Source organism: Phasianus colchicus, chromosome 4 (assembly GCF_987193195.1).
Source record: "Phasianus colchicus chromosome 4, bPhaCol1.hap1.1, whole genome shotgun sequence".
In the NCBI taxonomy this organism is placed as follows: domain Eukaryota; kingdom Metazoa; phylum Chordata; class Aves; order Galliformes; family Phasianidae; genus Phasianus; species Phasianus colchicus.
The window spans coordinates 67,099,522-67,122,939 of NC_143439.1; the positions used below are offsets into that span (position 1 = coordinate 67,099,522).

At 50.0% G+C, this 23,418-nt stretch overlaps 4 protein-coding genes across 4 annotated transcripts; 3 read left to right on the forward strand and 1 right to left on the reverse strand.

The window, feature by feature from the left end:
• Positions 1–2,934: 2,934 nt before the first annotated feature.
• Positions 2,935–9,544, reverse strand: CD8B (CD8 subunit beta). The gene is made up of 5 exons (XM_031588199.2): positions 8,506–9,544; positions 6,126–6,473; positions 4,807–4,896; positions 4,336–4,425; positions 2,935–4,251 (listed from the first exon to the last, which is right to left on the reverse strand). Exons 1-5 carry the CDS (start codon positions 8,576–8,578, stop codon positions 4,211–4,213), a joined length of 642 nt encoding a protein of 213 aa, XP_031444059.2. The 5' UTR covers positions 8,579–9,544; the 3' UTR covers positions 2,935–4,210.
• A 2,858-nt stretch (positions 9,545–12,402) lies between these two features.
• LOC116225697 (uncharacterized) lies at positions 12,403–21,744 on the forward strand. The gene is made up of 2 exons (XM_031588198.2): positions 12,403–12,622; positions 18,294–21,744. The coding sequence occupies exon 2, from the start codon at positions 18,304–18,306 to the stop codon at positions 20,923–20,925; it is 2,622 nt and encodes an 873-aa protein (XP_031444058.2). The 5' UTR covers positions 12,403–12,622; positions 18,294–18,303; the 3' UTR covers positions 20,926–21,744.
• Positions 12,607–14,594, forward strand: LOC149918315 (uncharacterized). The gene has a single exon (XM_090139868.1). The coding sequence runs from the start codon at positions 12,897–12,899 to the stop codon at positions 14,592–14,594; it is 1,698 nt and encodes a 565-aa protein (XP_089995994.1). The 5' UTR covers positions 12,607–12,896.
• On the forward strand, positions 14,886–18,257 carry LOC149918316 (protein NYNRIN-like). Its single transcript, XM_090140116.1, has one exon. The coding sequence runs from the start codon at positions 14,886–14,888 to the stop codon at positions 18,255–18,257; it is 3,372 nt and encodes a 1,123-aa protein (XP_089996242.1).
• Positions 21,745–23,418: the final 1,674 nt, after the last annotated feature.

Here is a 23,418-nt window from a genome sequence, read left to right on the forward strand (position 1 = left end):
CTATGGCTTTGCTTCATCTGTTTTGTAGTGTTGGCTGCCTTGTTATTTCTTCTAGATTTTGCATTAACTTGGAACAACAACAACAAAAAAAAAACCAACAAAAAAAAAAGCCAACAACCTTCACTGTAGAATGAAAGCTGTGAACACAACCCTCAAACAGGATATCTTATTCAAAAGAGGCTGCCTTAATGCACCCCTTTGTCATCAACAAAACAAACTAAATTCAGTGCTAGGTTTCACTTTTAGCAGCCTGGTGCCCACCACTGCTGTGAAGAGGAGCGTTTGACTGCTGTTTCCCATACTGGGTCCCCTAGAATTGCTGTCCTGTGCTTGTGAGCGCTGGACTCTGCTTGTCGTACAACAATTCATGTTTAAGACATAACCTGCAAACATTACTTTCATGCAATTAATTTTCTTACATTTATGCCTTGTAAATATAGAACTGTAAAGGGATCTATCAGACACTGGGTGATAAAGGATCAGGTGAAATTCAGAATAGATGAATGTGAAGTGATACATACAAGCAAAGTCAGTCCTGGCTTTGCCATAAGACAAGGAGCCAAACATTGCCACTCAGGAGAGAAAATCTGGGTTGAGACTGATAAACATCAACTCAACACTCAGCAGCAAATTTACTTGGAAATTAGAAGCAAATTAGATGTTAACAGGTAGGAAGGCTTTCAGTTGCACCAAGGGAGATGCAGGTTGGATGTTAGGAAAAATTTCTTCTACAAAAGTGTGATCAGGCACTGGCACAGGCTGCCCAGGGACGTGGTGAGTCACCATCATCCCTGGAGATGTTCAAGGAATGTTTAGATGTTGTACTGAGGGATGTTGTTTATTGGGAGAATACTGGTGAGAGGTGGGTGGTTGGACTGGATGATGGTAGAGGTCTTTTCCAACCTTGGTGATTCTATGATTCTATGAATCTTTCTACCAGAGAGAACCCAGTGATGACATCATATGCTCCAGTGGTCCAATCCATGGTCAGTCCAATCCATGTTCCAATGCACCAAACATATTTGAATGCTGTGGGATGATCTCACACTGTCTCAAAGAGGAGACTTGAAGAAGTAGTAGGATCAGAAAAAGTTCAGAAAAGGGCAAAAAGGAGGATTGGCTGACTGAGATGGATTTGGAGTATGCAGGCTAAGACTTGTTAGCTTGAAAATACATGGTCTAAATGAGTATTCACTTGAGGTCTCCGGATTTGTGACCGGCAGGATGGTATGGAAGGGGCTTGAGTACCCGCTGCCTCTTCCTATCAATACAGAAAATAAGGGGCAGCATTTGAAGCTGCTAATGGTCAGGATTAAATCTAAAGAAGTCATCCATCACCCACAGATATCCTTGCTGAAGAGTTCTGAGTATGCAGAACCTGGACAAGCACTTGGAAAAGAGGTCTGTTGTGAGTTACTCGATAGATGGCACCAGGCTCAGGAAATCACCTTCAGTGAAAAGGTTTGAATAATAAGGGGATATATCATATATGATTGTCTTGTCATTATACCTTTGCCATCTGTTTGGAGACAGAACAGTGATCTGGATGTACCTGAATGTGCTCCGAATCAAACCTGTCTTTTTAATGTTCTTAAATATACGATCTCATTACAGTGTGTCATTTTAAAGAAGCCATTTGCTACAAAACTCCATATCCATTTCCTCTGAAACACTATTAATTTTCCAATTATCCAATTCTTGAATGCAGAGCAGATGAATCATACTTAGCTGTTGGTCTCACAAGGGCATTTATCCTGAGGAATGAACCCTGCAGCACTGCATGGCCCTCCCAGCATCACTGTCCTCTTAACCACAGAAGAAGGACAGGGTCCATCTCTTCCACGTGGTCACCATTGCATGGAGAATGAACCCATTTTCTGAGCGTGTATACATTCAGTATAAAGGAGATGCATACACAAGTTCAGCTGTAAAACCCCGCAGGCTGTTGACCCATTGGATCTCAAAAAGCAAAAAAATGGTGTTGGATCTGGCAAACTGCCTTGGTTTGTGAGGCCAGTAATAGTGGAGAGGAAAGACATGGGGTTGGGGACCAGGAGAGCATCTCCTTGGGGTGACAGCCTGGGCTCTGTACAGTGGGATGGGATCCACTGTTGCCTCCTGGGCCACTCTCCTTGGAGTGCCAGCAGGGCATGGTTTGCCCAGGGAAACTCAGTGTGTATCCAAAGAGCAGCATTTCTAAGTTACAGCACAGTGATACTTAGAACATCAGTGATGAGTGAGCCAACTGAAAACAAACTGTCCAGAGGGAAGGTGTGTATTTCTGCAATGGCTTTTCCACTGCTGCTCAGATCTATTTCTGTGCAGCCTCAGCATTTCTGGTGTACTGAATGAAGTTGTAAAGTCCAGGGAAGTTCTTGGGCTGCCTGGGAGTGATTTTCGTGTTCCTGCAGCTGCACCATGTGGGTCTGCAGTGCTGGTGCCCGGGATTTGTTCATGGCAGGAGTGCGGGAGGGCAAATAGTGCAGAAGAGCTACAGGGAAACATAATACAGGAGCAGAGTGGGTTTTTTTTCTATAAGTATCTGTCAAAATATATATAACTGTCAAGATATATGAAATAATATGTATATAACTGCACGTATAAGTGGGCATTCAGCAGCTCTGGCTGCTGTGAGCCTGCTTCCATGCATGGAGGAGGGGGCAGAAGGCTGGAGGGTATCTGGGAGGACATGTGAAATGAGGAAGAAATAGGCGAGCACCACCTGGAGGACATCATTGGGTGACACTGTGACCACAAGGCCTTTCTGCTCGCTGCCTTCAGCAGTCACACACACGTGTTTTTCCATGGGGTTTCACCACAAACACCCTTTTCCCGCTCGCCCTGCAGTGCAGCATCCCTGACCTTTGCATGTTGTTGAGTTTTCAGCTTCTTTTAGGTTAAGAACAACAACAACAATGAAAACACGCTGGGGGCTCATTTTCTCAGGTGTGAAAGCTTCTTTTCATCAATGGTCCTGTTTCTTTCTTACATATGCTCTGTAAGAAGTCTATGAAAGGGGAGTGATTTTTCCACCAGCTCTTGCATTTGTGAAACCACACGCTCAGATCTCTGAAGCTCACTGCCCAAAAACCCCCCACTGAAGCGATGAGGCATTATCAGGTTTTGTTCATAGTTTCCTTTGGTGAAGTGCACAAAGCTGCGTTTCAGAAGGAGGTGCAGAGCCCTGGGCTGCTGCTGTCTGTCCTCTCCTGTGATTGCACACAGCTGAGCTGCAGGTTTTCCCATGGAAAAGGAACCACAGGTGAATGCCCATCACAGAACTGAGTTCAGTTGTTTGGTTTTTTTTGCCAGAATGAACTTTTGCATACAGAAAGCTTCAAGGTGTTTCGTTACGGCAACTGCATTAAAAATGCATGACATAAAACTCCTAACAGTTGCCTTTTCTGTGTGCTGAGAGCACAACCAGTGCTATGCACGTGCCTGGTGGCATGGGGACCATCCCTGTGTCCCAGCTACCATGGCCACTGTGCAACAGGAACATGGTACTGCCACTCGGGGCTGACTTTTCTCCTTAAAATCAAAAATAAAAGGGTTTTTTTTTGGGGTGGTGAGGTTAGTGCTGTCATGGGCATGGTGGAGCTTAGGAGAGGTGTGCTGGCTGCTGTGTTAAGATGGGAGGAAAGCCGTCCTGTGCTCAGCACCCTCGTGCCACAGGGGTTCAGCACCCATGCTGGAGCACTACTGTGCTGTTGGGCTCCTCTGTCTGTTATCAGCTGCTGCTCCACCGGTTGCTTGGCCTTGGGACGGGCTGTGTCTGTCTGCAGGCTGAGCTTCCCTCACAGCTTTTTGCAGGCTTTAACCCCTGCTCGCACTCCAGCTCCTCACCACATTCGTAGTCCCTTGTTGACCAAATCCAACCCAAATCAGGGCCACAAGGCGCCAGCCTGCAGAGCTGAATGATATATTTACCCTTTCTAACATCTTTACGAGGTGTGCAGCCACCTCTCAAAGTGTTCCTTACCAAAGTCATCAACCAGCACAGAGCTCAAAGCATCTTTCCAGCCCAGCAGCACCCATTTGGTACCCCAGTCCCAGTGTAGAGCCAGCTGCTATGCTCCCAAAGTCTCCTTGAGAAAGGCTCAGCAGAGTGCAGGATATGATACAGTCCTCTGCAATGTCCTCCCTGGCTCACATCCCAGCAGGGCTCAGCACCACGCAGGCAATTCTCCATAGCTTTTCCCAGCAGGATTTACTTTCTGTTGGCTCGAAGCCACAGCCTCCTCTGCAGTCCTGTGGGGAGATGGTGCCAATCAGTTTTGGGTGCCCCAGCTCTCCCCACCCCAATGCCAGGCTGTGTCAGGGTATGATGCTTACGATAGAAGCGGCGGATGGTGGAGATCAGGCTCAGCAGGAGCAGCAGGGCAGTGGCGGCCAGTGGCACCCAGACCAGGAGGCTGCAGGCACCTGCAATGGGGGACAGGGTGAGGAGCTGCTCCTTCAGCTCAGCACTGCAGCACTGTCCTACCCGGGTGGAGGAACATGGGGTGAGGAAGATCTTGCTCTTGGAAGGGGTGAGGCCATGAGCATTACCCCAGAGTATCCCTCGAGGATGTGCTAAATCAAAAGCATCACGGGGAGTTTAGCTCTGGGTTTTGATAACCTTTTTTGTGGCATTCTTGCTGGTGCAGGGATCCACTTGATGCTGCATCCAGGTGAACTATACCCCTGGGGAGCACTAGAGCTAAAAGGAAATCCTTCCTGGCCCCTACACCCATGTAGATCCCAGGGCATTGCTTCTGGAGCAAAGCTCTCCGTGAAGCAGCCAGAGCCAATGCATTCCTGTACCTTTCTTGTTGATGGCTTTGCTGTTGGGTTTGCATCGCATGGGTTTCTTGGTGAATGGGGCCAGCGTTGAAGGCAGAGGCAAAACATCGACTGTTTGGGAGAGAGGTAGAAGAGTGTTAACGTCGTGCTGAGCACAGCAAGCAGGAGGTGGCTGGAAATGGCAGCTTTTAAAACTACACACAGCATAGAATCACAGAATAGTTTGGTGGAAGGGACCTTAAAGCCCATATGGTTCCAATCCATTGCCATAGACAGGGACATCTCCCACTGGACCAGGGTGTCCAAAGCCCCATCCAACTCAGCCTTGAGCACCTCCAGGAATGGGGCACCCACAGCTTCTCTGGGCAGCCGTGCCAGCTTGCACCATTGCAAACGTTGATGTTAATTACAATTGAGAGCTCTTTGGATCTCTAAATAAACAACAACAAAAAACATCTTGAGACCATTTGAGATTGCAGGGGTTGGGTGTCAGGAGCAGTGGTGAGAAAGTCCCTAGTTTTAATAAAAAGCTAAGTGAGAAAACACAGGCAGGATTGAAGCAGAAAAAAGGAAAAAATCCCCAAGCCATGCTTACAGCCAGGCACAGCCTCATAATTTATTTTAAGGTTTTACATCACTGCTTGTTGGTTTCCAACCCCAAGCCCCATACAGGAGCACAGGGATTGCAGCAGCACGGGGGATTTTCAGGGGTCTCTTCCGTATTCACATTACTGCAGTTGTTGCTCAAAACTGCATTATTTTTTCTAATAAAATGATAGATCTAGGGAAACTTAGAGATGATTTATTTTATCCTGGCTATTGAAGGGAAAAAAAAAAAAAAATGTTCTGCAGTGTTGAGTCTTTTCCAGCCACCTGCTGGGGCTCAGTTTTAAATTGGAGTGTCCTTGATGGTGCTGAATTTCAGCCATGTTTTTCATGCCTCGCTTTTGGGACATAGATAGGTGCATAGTTGATAAAAAAAATAATAAAAAAACAGTTCTCCTTTATCTGAAATCAGCTTCTCTTTGAAGCAGCAACAATCCCAAAGGCAATTTTGAGACAGCACAATGAATGTGAGATGTGGGGTATGTGTGCAAAAAGCAAGAAGGGGTGTTTTAGAGCCAGCATCTATAGCTGCATCTCAATTCATGTTGTTTGTCTCCCCAGAAGCCCACCAAGAAATGCAGGGTAGCTCTTTGCTGCATTTTCTGACTTATCCCGTCTCATTGACCCCAGAGCCCCAGTCTTACACCTCCAGATTGGGAAGGCTCATACCCCAACATGCTCCCCTCATCCCAGCCCACTGCCGCACGGTTTGGAGCCCCAGGAGCGATGCTCACCCACGCTGAGCTGGGTCCCAGCGCCCAGGATGAGCTCGGAGGACTGGATGATACAGCAGTAGTAGGTGCCGTTGTCGGAGCCGTGCAGCCGGCTGATGCGCAGACTGGAGGAGTGGGAACTCATCCCGTGGATGCTGAACTTCTCCTGGCTGATATTTGTGCCATAAGTGGCTTTTCCCAGGGGATTGGAAAATAGCAGGAACTCAAAGTGTTGCCTGCCCTGGTTCCAGCGGTACCAGTAGAGCCCAGTGTGCTCCCTCTTCATAGGGCAGACGATTTCTGTGCTGTTGTTTGTTTGGGCTAAGATACGCCCTGGAGTCTGGGATGAAAGTAGATTTGTACAGAAACCTACAAAAAGAGGCAGGAACACAGAGTTGTGTATTTCACCTTTGTTAGAACCATAAGTTGGAAAAGATCTTCAAGATCCCCAAGTCCAACCATCAGCCTGACCTACCGTGTCCCACCACTGACCCGTGTCCCTTAGTGCCACGTCCACTTGTCTCTTAAATACCAGCCTAACTTTTCCTTCTATGCTCAGTAACTAACATCAGACCAGAGCCCCTCTAGCAGAAGCATCAGCCTGTGTTACAAGCTGGACACAGTAATCCTTATGAGTCCCTTCCAACTTCGATGTTCAATGATTCTATCATAGAATCATTTGAGTTGGAAGGGACCCTAAATGGTCATCTAGTCCAAATTCCCTGCAATGAACAGGGACACCTACAGCTTCATCAGGTGCTCAGAGCCTGGTCTGTGGTTCTGTGATATTCCTTCAGAGGCCTTTTTGGGTTCCCAGCTACTTTTTGGAAAAATAATAATAATTATTATATCTATTTTGGTAAAACCACATACATCACCCCACAACCACTCATCTAGAGACGGAGCTCGGTGAGGAATGAAGGAATGATTTTAAGAATTTTAAGAGTGCTGTATTTTTTGTATTCTCTCAGTGTTGGAATCCAGAGACTCTTTTGAGCCCCTTCACTCCCTCATTTTAGTTGCTAAAACTTCTAGATTATTTCTTTGTTTTGTAGCTAGAAACCTGAACATCTCCAGAGCTGTTGCTGTGGGATGTGTTGGTCTCTTCCTAAGACACATCTCTAGAAATGGCAGAAAAAATTTGGAAATGTTGGGAAAATGAATATAAAGATAATGACACTTCATTTTATTTGCTATTTATTTTTGGATGGCTCTTTTTCATAAGAATTTTGCAATTTGGAAAAAGAGAACAACTCAAAGGTAGCAAAAGGATTTGAAAGCTTCGGTTTGGCGTTGCATCGCCTTGTTTGGGCTGTGCAGGTACTGTGGAAAAATTATCTCAGGTCTGGGCAGATAGGAGTGGTGTTTGTGTGTGAGAGGAGCGAGCTGGCACGGCCTTGGGGAAGGAAAACAGGAGCTGAAGCAGTGCTTTGTGTTCAGCAAATAATCTTGTGCAGCTGCACAGCTCCTGTGAAAAACAGCCTCAGGAGATAAGGATGCTCTCCCTTCCCCTGCCTGTTTCCCAGGTGAGATTTAGAGCCATGCAGAAAGCTGAACAGAGCCCTTTTTCCCCTTTTTATTTGCCTTAAAATTTATGTATTCCTTCAAACCTCCATGGCCACTGTTGCAAACCGCCCCATGCAGCTCCAGCCCTGCAAGCCCACCTGCACAGCATCTGTTTGGCCCTGAGTGCCCCATCCTGGTGAGGGGTCCAGCTGGGAGCAGGGGGTCAGATGGGAGTGGGGCAGCAGCTCAGGAATGGAGCCATGGGGGCCAATAGGTTCCCCTTTACCCATGTTGGGCAAACTGGGATTTATTGCAATCTTGTCCAGAGGGAAGCTAGCCAACCCCATTATACTGTGGTGCTTTTCTCCCCAAAGGCACCTTCTTGTATGTCTCTAATCAGTTATTTAATTTTCCCCATCTGGGACTTTTGGTACAACTGCTGGGGTTTTGGGGAGCCTGGAGTGACCCCACCACTGCGCTGGGGCAGCTCTACGTACACTAAATATATATAGTGTAAGTACACTGACTGTACATTCAGTCCATATCCCCTGCAATCATGTTTTTATAACATGAATTACAGAACCATAGAATCATTAAGGTTTGAAAAGATGTCTAAGATCATCCAGTCCAACCATCCACCTCCCACCACCATGCCCACTTTCCATGTTCCTGAGTGCCACATCTCCGTAGTTCCTGACCACCTCCAGGGACAGTGACTCCACTGCCTCCCTGGACATCTTGTTCCAATGCCTCACCACTCTTCCTGAGAAGAAATGCTCCCTAATACCCAATCTGAGCTTCCCCTGGTACAGCTTGAGGCCATTCCCTCTTACTCTATTGCTGTATCCTGGGACTAGCGATTTAAATTGCCCTCATCCAGAGATATCCCTCTTACCTGGGAGCTGCAGGCAGAGCCAGAGCCAGAGCCAGAGCCATGGCCTGGCCATGGTGGCCATGTCCAACATCATGTGGAGGTGCTGCTGGTGCTGGCTGGTGAGAAGTCCCCGCTCTCACAATCAGGTGTCAAGGCGGGCTTGCTGCTCTTTAATGATTTCCTCCTATTTCACCATCTAGCATCTCCTCCTGTTGTAAAATCTGGCCCTTAGCTATCAGAGAGCAGCAAGATGGCTCAGAGGGCCCTAAATGAATAAAACAACACCCTTTGGCTGTTTTCTGTCGAAATCAATTTGCGCTTTAAATGAGAAGATGCAACTTCAGGCACTCCGCCGTTTGCTTCAGCAGAAGGAAGCAAAATTAACTGCAGCCTCCGGGATTCAGCGCGTAGCAAACCGTCCTTGTGCAGGAGGCATTCCGTCCTGGGCCTGGAAAATGCTGAGAGCTCTCCACAAAGCACATGAGAGAGGCATCGCAGAACACTTTGAAGACGACAGTAAGAAACCTCAAACAAATTTAGTGGCTGACAAACCGCAAAAGTAAGGAAATTCTTCTCAGGCTCCCCACCTGGCCCTGAGCTTTGACACCGAGTGCCTCATTTGCAGAAATATTGAAGTCATAGGTGAAGGATTTGAAGCAGGAATGGTTTGGGATTTGAGCAGTGAAATGCATGGTGTGAAAGTGCAGGGAGCGGTGGGCTTGCAAGCCTTCAGTATTTCTTTGGAAAGAAATGTCTTGTGTGCTATCATTTTCTTCTCTCTCTTTGAATCAAAGAATCATAGAATCATAGAATCACAAGGTTGGAAACAACCTATAAGATCATCTAGTCCAACCGTCTTCACACTACCACTGCTACCACAAGCTACTAGCCCATATCTCGCAGCTCATCCAGGGTTGCTGGGTTTCCCTCCTGGCTCATGCCCACAGGGTCTCTGGGGGGGCTTTGGGGTTCCTCCTCCCTCCACTCGCTCCACTGGGGACCCCCTGGAGCTGTGAGTTGTCAGATGAATGGGAAAAGAGGATTTTCCATCTCATCTGGTGTAGTTTTTTTTACCTTTTCACCAGATTTTTCTGTGCTGCTCTAACATGTTTCCCCCCCACCCTTCTGTTTAATACAATTTCCTGCTACAACCACTCAGAGCCTTGCGGTGAAGGGTAAAATATAGGGTCGGCTGAATCGTTCCTTAACTCTTTCCTGGAAGGAGCAGCCCAGAGGTCATTTCAGTGCTTTCCAGCTCGTTTCGTTCCTTTAAATGCACAGCCCTTCTCACAGGGTGCAGCCATCCATCAGAGCTGTGCTGGCAGCACCTCATTCTCTATAATTTCTGCTCATTGCTGGTGCCTTTGGGTGGAGGCCATCAGGAGGGCACTGAGAGGTTTTGGGATGGTGGGAGATTTGTGATGGCCCCAAAGGAGAGTGACCCCAACTCCAAGCTGCACATAAAGGGAAGGGAGAGCACCTGGCTGCAGGGCAGGGGAGGGGAATTGCAACGCAGTGACTCAGACAAGGCAGGCAGATTTTAATTGCATTTTCAGGGAGTGACGGAGTGCACTGTTCTCATTAAGGCTGCAGTGAACTCAAAAGGTTGTCCCCCACTGGGGCTGGCTCCCCTCATTAGCACCTGGTGCTAATGAGCACTCTCATATGAGGACCTACCATAGAGGCTGTGGGGACCTTTTTTATCAAGGGCCCTCATTTAAGAAGTGCAACTGCAAGAGAGCTTTTCCACTGCAAATGAATTGTCCTGCCTGCTGCCATGGCTGGGTCCCCCCTTTTCCACCTCTCTGTCTGCCAACCCCTGCCCATCTTCTGACCTCCTGGCCAGGACCAGAGTGCTCCCAGAGGTGAAGTAAGCACTGTTACAGCCTTGGGCACAGGGCACATTACTGTGGGCTTCAAATGCTGCCAGAAGGTTGGTGACAGTGGCTTGTTGAAGCAGATGAGTTTTGAGGGTTCCTTGGGCTCTGAGCACCTGATGGAGCTGTAAGTGTCCCTGTTCATTGCAGGGGGGTTGAACTAGATGGACTTTAAGGATCCCTTCCAACTCAAATGATCTTATGATTATAGCAGTTTTAGAGATACTTCCCTGCAGATTTTAACCTACATTTGTCCAATGGAAAGAAAAGAAGAATATTAACATTGTAAAAGCTTAATGCTGGAACAGTTTTATGGCTTTCTTTTTCTCTTTTTGCTCAAAATGACATGGTTCTCAGGGCTGGGTGCTGCTACCAGTAAACACACCAGAGGTGGGATGCCTGTGTCTGGCAGCCCATCTTCAACAACAGCCCCAGTGCCGTGGGAGCGTGCAGGCAGCCAGGTGGTGCTTATCACATCCCCGCTTTGGTTGGGGTTGCTGTCTGGGAAGAGCACAGGGGGGGTGAGCTGAACCCATCTGTTCACACAAACAAGAGGTGTTTGTGACCTTGCTGGGGTACAGCGGCTCCCGTGGGACCCTAATCATGAGCCTTGCTGGTGGCTGGGGCAAGATGGAGGGAAATCTTTGAATTTTCATGTGTTTATGCTACTTGCCTCACAGTTTCTATTGGGATTTAAGTCTTTAATATATACAGTGAAAGCCAACCTTCTCGATCCTCTGCCTAGCCACAGCCACATCCCTGCCCCATCTCCACAGTCTCCCTGCAGATCTGCTCCTTGCCCATCCCCTCATCTCACCTTCCCAGCACCAATTTCCTGGTCCTTTGCCAGCTTTGTTACATTTCCAACTCTATTCTCCCCCTTTCCCCCCTGCCCCCCCCCCCCCCCCCCAGTGTCTTTTTTCCAACAAAATGTGTTGCTTTGGGGAACTAGAGCAAAGCATCGGGAGAGAAGAGGTCTGCAGTGAAGAAGCATGGCTCAGTGGGGTCCCCAGCTCTGCTGAAATCCCATTTTGCAGCAGAGCCATGAGCCAGGTTGTGTTGAGCATGCAGGGGCTGGAGAGGGGAACTGCCCACCAGGGATGGTTGGATCCAGGGGGCTGAGCTGCCCTCAGTAGCCACAAATGCAGATATTGGGCATAAAAAACGAGGACAAAGCTGCACCCTCAGTGCTTTTTGGGCTACAAGGTTTTTGGAACTGGAGAGTGCTGCTCAGCCTTGAGCCCAGTTAAGCACAGCCAGGAATGCAGTTATTGGAGATAGAGGATCATAGGGTGGTGGGGTCCCCAGTGGGTAATCCCCAGCGCTCAAGTAGCTGCATGGGAGCATTTTTGCTTTTTTTTCTTATTTTTAATGAGTTAGTACTTGGGGGGAGGGAGGGAGAGAAGCAGCACTGAGAATGACAGGAGAATGAGTAATCTGCCCTTTTCTATGTAATGGCAGAGGAAAACGAAGCGGGCCGAGTGGTGTGCAGGGCTCTGAGCTGCGGTGTGGTTTGTGGGGTGAAGCCGGGGCTTTGTTTGTCTGCAGCTGCAGACCTCCAGCTGCAGTTCAGCTGATGCAGCAGCAGGGCTTAGCCCCCCTCCATGCAATGGGGGAGCAGGCTTTCACCCCCAGCTACCCACCCGTGTGCAATGGGATGGTTCCCAGCATTGAAATTCTGCTGCTGAAGTTAAAGATAAAATGGATGTGAAATATTCATTGCGTAAATTGAGGGGGCAACAAGTGTTACAGGTTCAGATGGTTTGGGGCCCAGGTGTGATGTCCCTCAGGCTGAAGGGCTAGCAGAGAGGTGCAGAAAGCAAGTGGGTCATGAGGGGAATCTTGGGGTATGTACGGATGGTCAGGAACAGGTGGCAGTGGCTGCTCCAGATCTCCCTCTTGAGGGCTCTTGGTGCAAGCAGAACTTCTTGAGATGGAGCAGTGACTAATCCGGCCCCCCTAAAAAAAAAATAATGAGCAGAGCACCTGCTCTGTGGTTATCAGTGCCGGAGAGGATAAGAGAAGCCAAATAAATTGTCCTTGGGAAGATAGGGGTGGAGATGCCGCACCTGAGGGAGGGAAAGGCACCGAGGAAGCAAACAGGCGATATCATCCCCAAACAACGGTCTGCCATGGCTATAAAGAGCTGCTGGGTCTGAGACCCCACCAGCACCTTGACCCTAAAGGTGCCGGATCCAGCGGAGCTCTGCAGCATCCATCCCCAGGTCCCCGGGACTCCCAGTGCGTCTGGACGAGGATTGGTGAGATCTTATTATCGGGGTACTCCTTTTTTCCTCCTCTTTGTCCGCACCCCGGGTGCTGGCAGGCCGCAGCAGCCGCCTGCTAGGCCTTGGTCCCCTGTCCCCCACTGTCCCCTTGTCCCCCCCTGCCCCTTCCCTTGCTGCTGGGTTTGGTGTCCCAGGGAGGTCGTGGGGCTTTTTGGAGGGTTGGTTTGTGGGTCCGTGGGGTCCCGGTGTTATGGTAGTTGTGCTGTGAAACGCAGTCGTCTCTCAGCTCGACACCCCAACTCTCGCTATGATGTCTGATATTGTTAGCAACTGGAAGCTGGAGCAATTTGTGCTCCAGAAGTGTCTTCCTCCGATTTGGTCCCCTGGGGCCTTTCAGGGCCCCGAGGCGTACCAGCAGCTGTGTCAGCAGTGGGAGAGCTGGTCCGAGGAGAACAAAAAGCCCAAACCCACTAACAAGTGCAAAAAGAGAGCGGCCTTGCAGGGTTTACTGATGGTGGGCAGGGAGTTGTCGAAGTTGCTTAAGGAGGCTCTTGAGAGTGTGCAGACACTGGAGCAGGCCAAGGGCGAGCTCAAGATGCAGGTGGATAACTTGAGAGCAGAGGTTCAGGGTCTGTGTGGGGACTCGCTGAGGAGCGCGGTGGAGATTACCCGGCTGGAGAGCAAGCTGGGCTATGAGAAGTTGAAAACAGAGGAGTTAGAGAAGGAGGTGGGCAAATGGATTGGGGAGACGCATGATGCGCAGAGCGCGGTGCGGGCTGTCCTGCAGGATGCCCAGCGGGACCGCGGCACTGGCCCTGATCACAAGGTTTGCCATGCCAAGATCCAGGAGCTGCAGGCTGAGCTGGGGGTGTCGCGGGGCATTGTGGCTGCCATTCAGGGCAAGAGGAGCCGGTTCGGGAACGGCGAGGGGGATGACTGTCTTGATCCACACCCGCCCCACTATGACTATGAGGATGATGTGTGGGGGGCCAACGGCCCCACCAGGCCATCCCCATATGCTCCCCTGCGGGAGGAGGTGTGCCAGCTGCAGGGCAATGAAGCAGAGTCTGCTAAAACTAAGAAAAGTCCTCCCGATGAGCCAGTCAGCCATGGCCCACTGCAGGCCATCGATACCAACCGGGCCATGCTTTGGTTCACCCCCGAGCAGCTCAAGACGGTGGGAAAAATGCTGGGGCCACTGACCAAAGAGACAGCGGTCAACTGGCTGTCCAGGGCCCAGAGGCTGCCCCGGTGCCAGAGCGGCAGTGCAGTCAGTGACCTGATAGACGTGGTGAGGAAGTGCATGAAACCTGATGATTTCGCGGCCCTGCCAGGGGATGTGCAAATGGGCAACGTCCAGGATATCGGGGACGTCCAGTCAGCTGTGCTAAAGGTGTTTTTCCCAGAGGTCAACCCCTTGGTGCTCTTCCACCAAGAGAAGCAGAACCCTGAGGAGCGGCCAGATGCCTATGTCAACCGTAAAAAGATGCTCTATCAGATGGCAGGGCTGCCTGGTTCTAAGGAGTCCCCCCTCGATTTTGACAGGCCTGAATTCAAAGAGCCGCTGGTGGTGGGGCTGACCCCCCCTTTGCGGGTGATTGCAGGTGGGGATGCAGCAAGGAAGCCACTGTCAGAGCTAGAACAGATCCTGACCCAGAATTTTGAGCTACAAAAGCAGGCGTTCCCAGGGTACATGCTGGGGGGGAAGAAGGGGAAACCCTCAGCCATGTCCTTCCAAAACGCGGGGATGAGGAAAATGCAAGGGGACAACCGGAAAGATCCTGATGGCAAGAACAGCTCGGGGAAGGAAAACCAGCAAGGGCTGAGGTTTCAGAAGTCCAACCCTTGGCGGGCTGAGCTGAGGAAGCGCTTGATCAAATATGAGAAGCAGGAGGACATTGATGGCTTGCCAGACGCAGAGCTGTTTAGAAAGCTGGCGCTGCACGAGGCCAAGAAGCACAGCAGCTCCAACCCCATCGACCCGGGGTCTAAGGCTCAGCAATAGGGCTGCCAGGCACCTGCATCGCCCCTTTTTGTGGCACCGATTAAGACCGATTTGTGGGGGCGCCTGATAGTTGATATAACTATTGGAGGAGGGGTGCTTGGACAAGTGATGTTAATTGATACTGGTGCCTCTTATTCAATTCTGAATATGACCCCTGGTGAAACTGGGCTCTTCCAAACACGTGAAATTATTGAAGTAACTGGGCCAAATGGCCAAAAATCCTCAGTGCCATTCACAGAGCCCATACCCTTTGAAATTGGAACTGCCAAGGGGTCAGAAAAATTTGGGAAAATGGAAATGAAAGGAAAGCCAGGAATTTTGGCCATCTCCACCCTTACAAAGATCGGGGTGGTTGTGGACCTGGCAAACCAAACATTATTACGTTGCCCTCAAAGTGATGTGCCCATCATCCCAGCAAGCCACAGAGTCATGTCAATCAAAGCTCCTGAGCTCCTGATCCACCCTGAATGGGAGCCCCGAGTGAAACGGGTAACGGAGCAGTTCCCACAGGTCTGGGCAAGGAACAAGCTGGACTGTGGGCGGATCGATGCTGTAGTTGTGATAAAAGGGCCAGACCCCCCTCCTCAGCAGCAGCCCCAATATCCAGTTGAGGCTGAGGAGGGCTTATGGGATACAGTCAAAACCCTGCTGGACCAGGGGGTGCTGGTGGAGCAGCAGAGCACCAGCAATGCTATGGTGTGGCCCCTGCAGAAAGCTGACAGGAAAACCTGGAGACTAACGGTCAACTACAGCACCCTCAACCAGGTCACACCACTGAAGGCATCCGTGATTGCCAAATACCCTGATGTCATGGAAGCCATCTTCCGGGGATCAGAGTGGTTTTCAGTGCTCAGCCTGACCAGCGTGTCCTTTGCCATCCCCCTGCACCCCGAGTCCTGGCACAAATTCGCCTTCACCCTCCAGGGACGGCAGTTCACCTTTACCAGGCTCCCCCCAGGCTTTCACAGCACCCCTGCCATTTGCCACACGAATGTGTTGAAGATGTGGGAGAAGCTCAGCCACAAAGAGAGCGTGTTATCCTGTGCTGGTGACATCCTCATCCACACTCGGACCAAGGAGGAGAACCTGGAGGTTCTGGCAGAGGTTCTGGAGGCCATCCAGAAGACAGGGTTCAGGGTCAGCCCAACGAAGGCCCAGCTGTGCTGGAAGGAGGTGTCATATTTAGGGGTGACCCTAAGGGAGGAAGGGCGCTCGCTGGAGAAGCAACGTATTGAGTTGATACAGAAATTGTCAGCACCAGCTGATGTTACCACCTTACGGTCCTTTATGGCTCTTGTGAAGTTCTCCCGTGAGTTCATTGAGGGCTTTGCAGAGAAGGCTGCTCCACTCTGCAAGCTCCTCAGAAAGGATGCTCTGTGGGAGTGGGGTCCAGAGCAGGATGAGGCAGTTAAAACCCTAAAGGAGAGTGTGGCCCAAGCCCCCATGCTGGTGTGGCCCTGTGGGGACAGACCCTATGTGCTGCAGCTGGCCAGCGTGGGGACGGGGTTGAGGGCCACCCTTAGCCAACACCGTGGTGCCCTCCTCCAACCCATTGCCCATGCCTCACGGCTCCTGACGCCAACTGAGCAGCAGTTCACTGCATATGAGAAGGAGGTTTTGGCATTGATCTGGGCCCTGCAGCACTGGGAGTATTTGGTGGGATCTGCCCCAGTGCTGCTAAGGACATCCCGTGCCCCAGTGAGGTACCTCTTGTCAGGGAAGGGAGGGAACAGACCCATACGCAGCCCCAGGATGGCCAACTGGGTGCTGGCACTGCCCAACAAGGACACTCCCGGGGAGGCTCAAGAGCCCCCACCCAGCATCTATGGGGTGGTCATCAGCAGCGAGAGGGATGGGGAGGAGGTGGGGGAGCCGAAGCCACAGCGGGCACCCCTGTTTGAGAGCAGCATCAGCTTGGTGGATGCCAAGGACAGAGGCTATGTGGTATGGTTTGTAGACGGTTCCAACTACCATGAGAATGGGGTGCCCTACACAGGCTATGCTGCCATCAACCGATGCACCGGGGAGGTGGTCAAAGGGAAGTGCCTGCCGCACTCCATCCAGGCCGCCGAGCTGGTGGCTGTGACAGTTGCCCTTGAGAACACGCCGGCAGACCAGCCGCTGGCTATATTTTCAGACTCGGGCTGGGTGGTGAGGGTGGCATTGGAGTGGCTGCCACTCTGGAGGGAGAGGGACATGCAGTCAGCTGATGGCAAGCCTGTCACCTATGCCAAAAAACTGCAGTACCTCGCCAAGCTGGCAGAGCAGAGGGCACACCCAGCCCAGATAATTAAGGTCAGGGCCCACAAGAAGGGAACAGAGGAGGCTAAGTGGAACAAAGAGGCAGATGCCAAAGCCAAACAAGGAGCTAAGGAAGGGCAGATGTGGAAGGCCAGTAGGCCCTCTGAGAATGGCCCCTTGTTGGTGGCTACAGGCAGGAACTGGGAGAATGTGGACTTGCTGGGCTTGCAGGCACAGGACCCAAGTGTCCGGGAGCTAGCGCAGGGCAGGGAGTACAAAGGGTGCAAGGTCTGGAAGGATATCTCGGGTCTGGTCCTGGCACGGAGAGAGGGAGTAGATTTCCCAGTCTGGGTGGTGCCTGAACTTGTTCGGACAGAGCTGGTGGCTTTGGCTCACGAGCAGGGACATTTGGGAATAGATAAGACCTTGGCAAGGCTACAGGGTGCTGGTTGGTGGCCTGAGATGAGAGAGGATGTAGAGAGGTATGTCAACAACTGCCTCACCTGTGCAGCCAACAATCCCGATGCAAAAACAGCAAAAGCCCTCCTGGGCCACCAGAGGATTTCTGGCCCATGGAGCAAGCTACAGATGGAGTTTATCGGTCCTTTGCCCCAAACGGCCTTAGGGAACAAGTACTGCCTGGTGATCAGTGATAACTTCACCAAGTGGGTGGAAGCATTTCCAGCTCGAAACAACACAGCCAACACAACTGCCAAGATCCTGGTAGAGCACATCTTCTCACGGTGGGGCATCCCAAAGGAGGTTGACTCAGATCATGGCCAGCGCTTCGTTGGAGAAGTCTCAAAAGGTGTGTGCCAGGTACTGGGCATTAAGCAAAAGCTTCACATCATGGGGCATTTCCACAAGCCTGGCTTGATGGAGGGGCCCAACCAAACACTGAAGATAGCATTGAGGAAGATCATAAACCAACAAAGGAAGGACTGGGATCAGAAACTCCCACTTGTCCTCCTGGCATTACGGGGAGCTGTGGCATCTCACGTTCCTTCTCCCCCAAAAATGGCTCCTGCAAGAGACCCAAAGATGCTGGAGCACTGGTGTCAGAGAGGGGCACCGCCAGATGAACTGCAGCCCCGCGTGCTGACAGACAGGTGGGTTCAGGACATGCTGAGGACGGTGTCAGATACGTACCACCAACTCGCCTCAGTGCAGGAGGCCAACATCCACAAGATGGACAAGCAGCTAGGAGTGCTGCTGCGCCCCATGGAGTGGAACACAGGGGACTTGGTAACATATCGGGGGGTTAGAGAGAAGAACCAGGAGCTGGGACCCCAGTGGATGGGACCAGTTAGGGTTGTTAACAAGGCCAGCTCCTCCATGTACCAAGTAGAAATCAGAAAGGGGGCGAAAAGACAGGAAAAATGGTTCCATTCTTCACAGTTAAAAGCATGGAAGGGAAATTAACGGGGCTGGAGAGCCCGCTTTGCTTATGTTTTGCAGATGAAGGAAAATGGAAGGTGATTGTGACCAGCGGGAAAGGCGAACTTCGTGGCATCACCATCCCTATGTGTGCTGCAGGGAAAATGCTTTCAAATTTGTGGTTGCAGGATTTGCTTTGATCTCTGGTATGTCTATAGCGCTGAGCATGCAACATGCCCAACCAACCCACCAGCACCTCCAAGAAAAAGTCAGTTCCAACTTAGACAAACACCCCAGCAAAAGGGCTACAGCTGAGCACAGGGTCAGGCGGTATGTAAAAATTGGCACAGATTGGCCTTGGTCTCAAGCTCATGTGAAATATTCAGGTAGTATGGGATTAAATTCTAACAGAGGCTTAAATTTGTCAACACTAGTTATGCATGGGACTGAAGTGTATTTGGAAAATGAGTGGAGCTGGGATAGCACAAGCAGGCTTCCGCAGTTGCTGGGGAAGGTGGGGCAAGAAATTAAAGTAGGATGCAGGGTAATTAATGGTTCCACTCATCAGCAGGCAACTCAAATCTCCGTAACTGAAATAAAAACCAAGAAGAGTCAGAAAAAAAACTGTGCCCTGGAAAAATTGGATTGTTGGTGCAACTTTACATTAGTCCAGCCAGTCTTTGTGGTCTGTCTCTGGGCTCAAAACAGTGTGGGGTTGTCATTTAAATTCAAAATTGTCACCATGATGCATTCACTTGCTGCCCTTAAGGTCCTGAGGTGCCACTTTTTGGCCTGGCGTGCAGCCCAATACGCTGAAGTGGGGAACCAAGTTAAATTAGAAATTAGATACTCTCAAGAAAGTGTAACTGATGCAAAGCAAATTAATGGCACCACTGTGACTCTCACTGCTCCTAACAGCCGTAAGTGGGTTGTGTCAGTAAATTGCTCCCCCGGGAGCAAAACTCTTAGTAGATCTGAATTAAATGCAGAAACATCATGGTATAGCCAGGATTATGGATACTGTTCACATCCACTGAAAAACCTCCAAGTGTGGTGTCAAGGAAAGCTGAGTGTAGAAATGTCTTCTGAGCTTGGAGGAAAGTGGTTGATAGGAGGCCCCGAAGGATTTCAAAAAGAGTTTCCCATCATTGCTGTCCTGCGTCCCTTTGTTTCCAAAATAGGCCCATACGTAGTCAAGCAAAATCACATCCAAGAGCTGCTGACCAGCCCTGTGCGATCACTGAAGAAGGTGGTGCTGTCTCTGTCCACTGCCAATATTTCATCCATCAGACCGCACTGTGCTCCCTTTCTGTCCACTCTCTACACCGGCTGGCAGGCCTGGCTTCACAGCCGCTCCATGCAAGAGGCCCGCACCAGGAGAGACCTTCTGGCCACAGCCCTGGGAGGAGGAGGTGCTGGGCTGGGAGTGCTCAACAGCATGAACGTTGAGGTCTTGGCCAACAAGTTGGAGGCTGTCACCTCAAGTGTGCAGGGCCTCTTCAACCCCCTGAATTCATCCCTGGCCAGCCTAGGGATGGGGCAGTGGCTGGTGTCTGAGGTGCTGCCTACCTGGGAACACATAAGTGAGAAAGACCACCAGGTGTTGTTGCAAGCACTGGGAATTGAGCAAAATAATGTCTCCCTTGCTCTTAGTTGCATCCAGGCCCAGATGTGGGTGCAGAGTGTCGTTGCAGGTATCCTGAGGGATGGTGACAACGGCATCCTCCCCACCGAGATCCGAAAGATCGTGTGGGACTCAGCCACGGAGAAGGAGCGGCAGCTCCAAGCCTGGTGGAGGCTGGTGAACTTCACCCACGACCAGGTCCTCAACTCAGTCATCGCCTACGTCCTCACCGTGGTGGAAGCCCGCATCGAAAAGGTCTACCCCATCGTGGCCATGGGGATTAACACAAACGGGTCCGTGGTCTATCCCCTGGACCACCGGATGTGGGCAAGAGTGTCAGACAGAAAATGGCAATCTGTAGATTTGGAAGCCTGCATTTTGGAACGGGGGCTGGGATTCATATGCGAAGATGATGCCCTTAAGGCGAGCGATGTTTGCTTTGATACCAGTGAGGGGGTGTGCCATTTTGAGATCAATCCTGGCAGCAATAACAAAACCGTGTTAGTTTACGTAGGGAAAGGGTGTGTATGCTTTAGAACAGTGTGTAAATACGTGCAAATTAATGACATCTACAATCAGACTGTATTCAATGATTCAAATACGTGTGCTTGCAATGTAGCTATTATTAGAGGCTGTGATTTCGTGTATAAGCCACCTGTTTTTACTAGCCAATTGCTAATCAGAAACTATAGCCTTTATCGTAGTATAACCCCGACCCCAATCGGTATGGATTTGTCGCTAGTAAAAGAAATGTTAGAGCATGCAAATTTACAACAGCTTTTAGAAAATGCTAAGGCAGAAGCTAAAAAGATCCTAATAACTGTACATCATGACGGTAATGTTATAAAGCAGGTAGTGGAACGGATTAAGAGGGTGGGAGAGCACCACTGGTGGGAAATTTTCTTTGGCTGGTCCCCAACAGCGACCGGTATCTTCAATGCGCTCCTGCATCCTGTTGTAATCATACTGCTAATGCAAATCTGTGTGTGCTTTGCCATGGTTGCTACTTGTTACTGGATAAGGCAGGTGAGGGTCTGCATTGAGAACCAGCTGAAAGGACTGGGACTGGCCAAGCGCCTCCTACCATAATCAAGGGCAAGACTGGGTTGGCCTCTGTGTTTGCCACCAGGAAGAACCTTTAGCTCCGCTGTTGGCTGCAACCCAGTAGGCGTTGAGCGGTGGGGACACAAGCCATACCAGACCTTGATGTGAGGGGGTTACCTTTGCTGTTACAAGAGAGCCATCCAGGAGCAGAGGGCAGGCCGTGCAGCTTGCCAGTAGGTGTGAACCACAGAATGGTTGAGGTTGGAAGGGGCCTCTTGAGGTATCTGGCCCGATCTGCCTGTTCAGGCAAGGTTACCTAGAACAGATTATCTAGGACTGTGTTCAGCTGGGTTTTGACTGTCCCTACAGTGGAGACTCTACAACTTCTCTGGGCAACCTGTTCCAGTGCTTGATTACCCTCCCAGTAAGAAAGTAAGAGCAACTTCTCTCTGAATATCTCACTCCCAAACGCTAATGACAAAAAGCTGCTTTTGTGTGATTTAAGACTCCTTCAGCAGAGGAGAAGAGGTTAGGGAAAGCCAAGGGCAGTGCTTCTGGAAGGATACAGAAGGGAATGTAACACCTGAGTGCAGAAAAGCAGAATCTGAAGGTGGCAAAGATGTTATCAGCCTCAGAGACTTGGAAAGCTGATAGAGGAGCAAAACCAAAGATCATGTGATCACCTTGGACTTAAAGGAGCTGAATCCACATGGACCTTTGCAGCAACCTTCTCTGGGTTCCCAAGACTCCCAAGACGTCTGGCCAACGGATTGGTGAGGTCTTGTTCTTGGAGCCTGGACATCACTGCTTTGCTTTGCTTTGCTTAGTTGTGTGTGTAACCAATAAAATCTGTCTGTTAGAGGATGGACTGTCTATTTCATCATTTCCTGCTCACAACTTACCCACATTTATAGCTTTACGTATCCTGTAGAAGAGAAATTCTGGTAAAAAGAAAAGATGTGCTCTTTTTCTCCTTTTTCCAGACCAAACTCACTCCCTTGCTATTTGTCTGCAGAATACTCACTGAAACACAGGGAATTCTGCCTTAAAGAGTGGGGCTCTGAGTTGACATTACAGCTCACATACAGACACAGTCTCCTCTTTACTTTGCTTCTCCTGTCCGGCAAGCTCTATCTCTGAAATGGAAAGGAGCTTTGAAATGTATAAAGAGGGTCTCAAACAACTTTATAACATTGCCAATTTCCAAAAATAAATCAACCACCTTATTTCCAGCCTGTGTGTCCTATCTCATCTCAGAGGTGCTGCTCTCTCTGGGTTGGGATGTATTACACAGACAAAAAGCCCTCTCCACATATTCACATATAAAACCTTCTTCAGTCCCAAACTTGCACCAGGAAAGAGCAGAAATGCAAGGATTAGTCCAGAGATTATGATGCAGCCATAGAGAAAGGGCTTCCTACATCTACACCTGTATTTTCACCATCAGCAGAGTCCCCACGTGACTCCTGGATGCTGCAGCAGCATCCTTTGCAGCTGCAGAAAGCTGCTGCCCTCTGCATCGATCCAAGGGACAGTTTTCATACCTCCATCCACTGGTGAAACTAACACAAAATGGTGTAATTAAGATCTAAATCACAGGACAATCAAAATGACTTTGTTGCTGCAGCTGCTCTCAGCAGTTTGAGCAGTGGGCAGGAGTCACAGGAACCTGAAAACAATCATAGAATTGAGGTTGAAAAATCCTCTAAGATCACCCAGTCCAATCAGCAACCCATCCCCACCACGACCACTAACCCACGTCCCTCAGTGCCACATCTACACATCTCTTGAGCCTCTCCAGGGACAGTGACTCCACCACCTCCCTGGGCATCCTGTGCCAATATCTCACGACACTTTCTGATTATTTTTTCCTAACATTATACCTGAACCTCTCCTGAAAGAGAACAGAAAGGCAGGAGATTATTTGGAATTTCACAGGCTAGAAGAAAAAGGAGAAAAAAAATAAACCAACACTTACAAATACAGTTCTCTTCTTCCCAGCATCTCCAGAAATAATGCGGTGCTTTCTTCAATAGAGAAGCATGGGATTGTTGAAGATAAAACTGCCCCCTGCACTCCTGTAGATGCTGCAGTGCTCCATGTACAGCCAACAACAGTGCAGGGGCACAATATGTAGTTGCTGTCACCTGGGTATGGTATTGCCCTTTCCATGCCTCAGTTCGTCCAGCATGGTGATGAAGGACCTGGCTGATGGTAATACATGAGCATTATCTGAAACATAAACACAAGTCAGTCCTGCTGGGGGGGTCCCATTGCTTTGTCACAGAATGGCTCGGGTTGGAAGGAACCTTCATTGAGTTTCAATGCCCTGCCATGGACAGGGCTGCCAACACTAGATCAGAGTGCCCAGAATCCCATTCTGCCAGCAAATATTGCAGTGTATTTACAAAGATACATGCTTGCTGATGTTGGCCTACACAGCGACAGCTTACAAAATATTATTAAAACAGAAAACAAAAAGACCTGTTGGCCTCCACAGCGCACCCACTGATACACTGTGGAAAAGCATGGCCACAG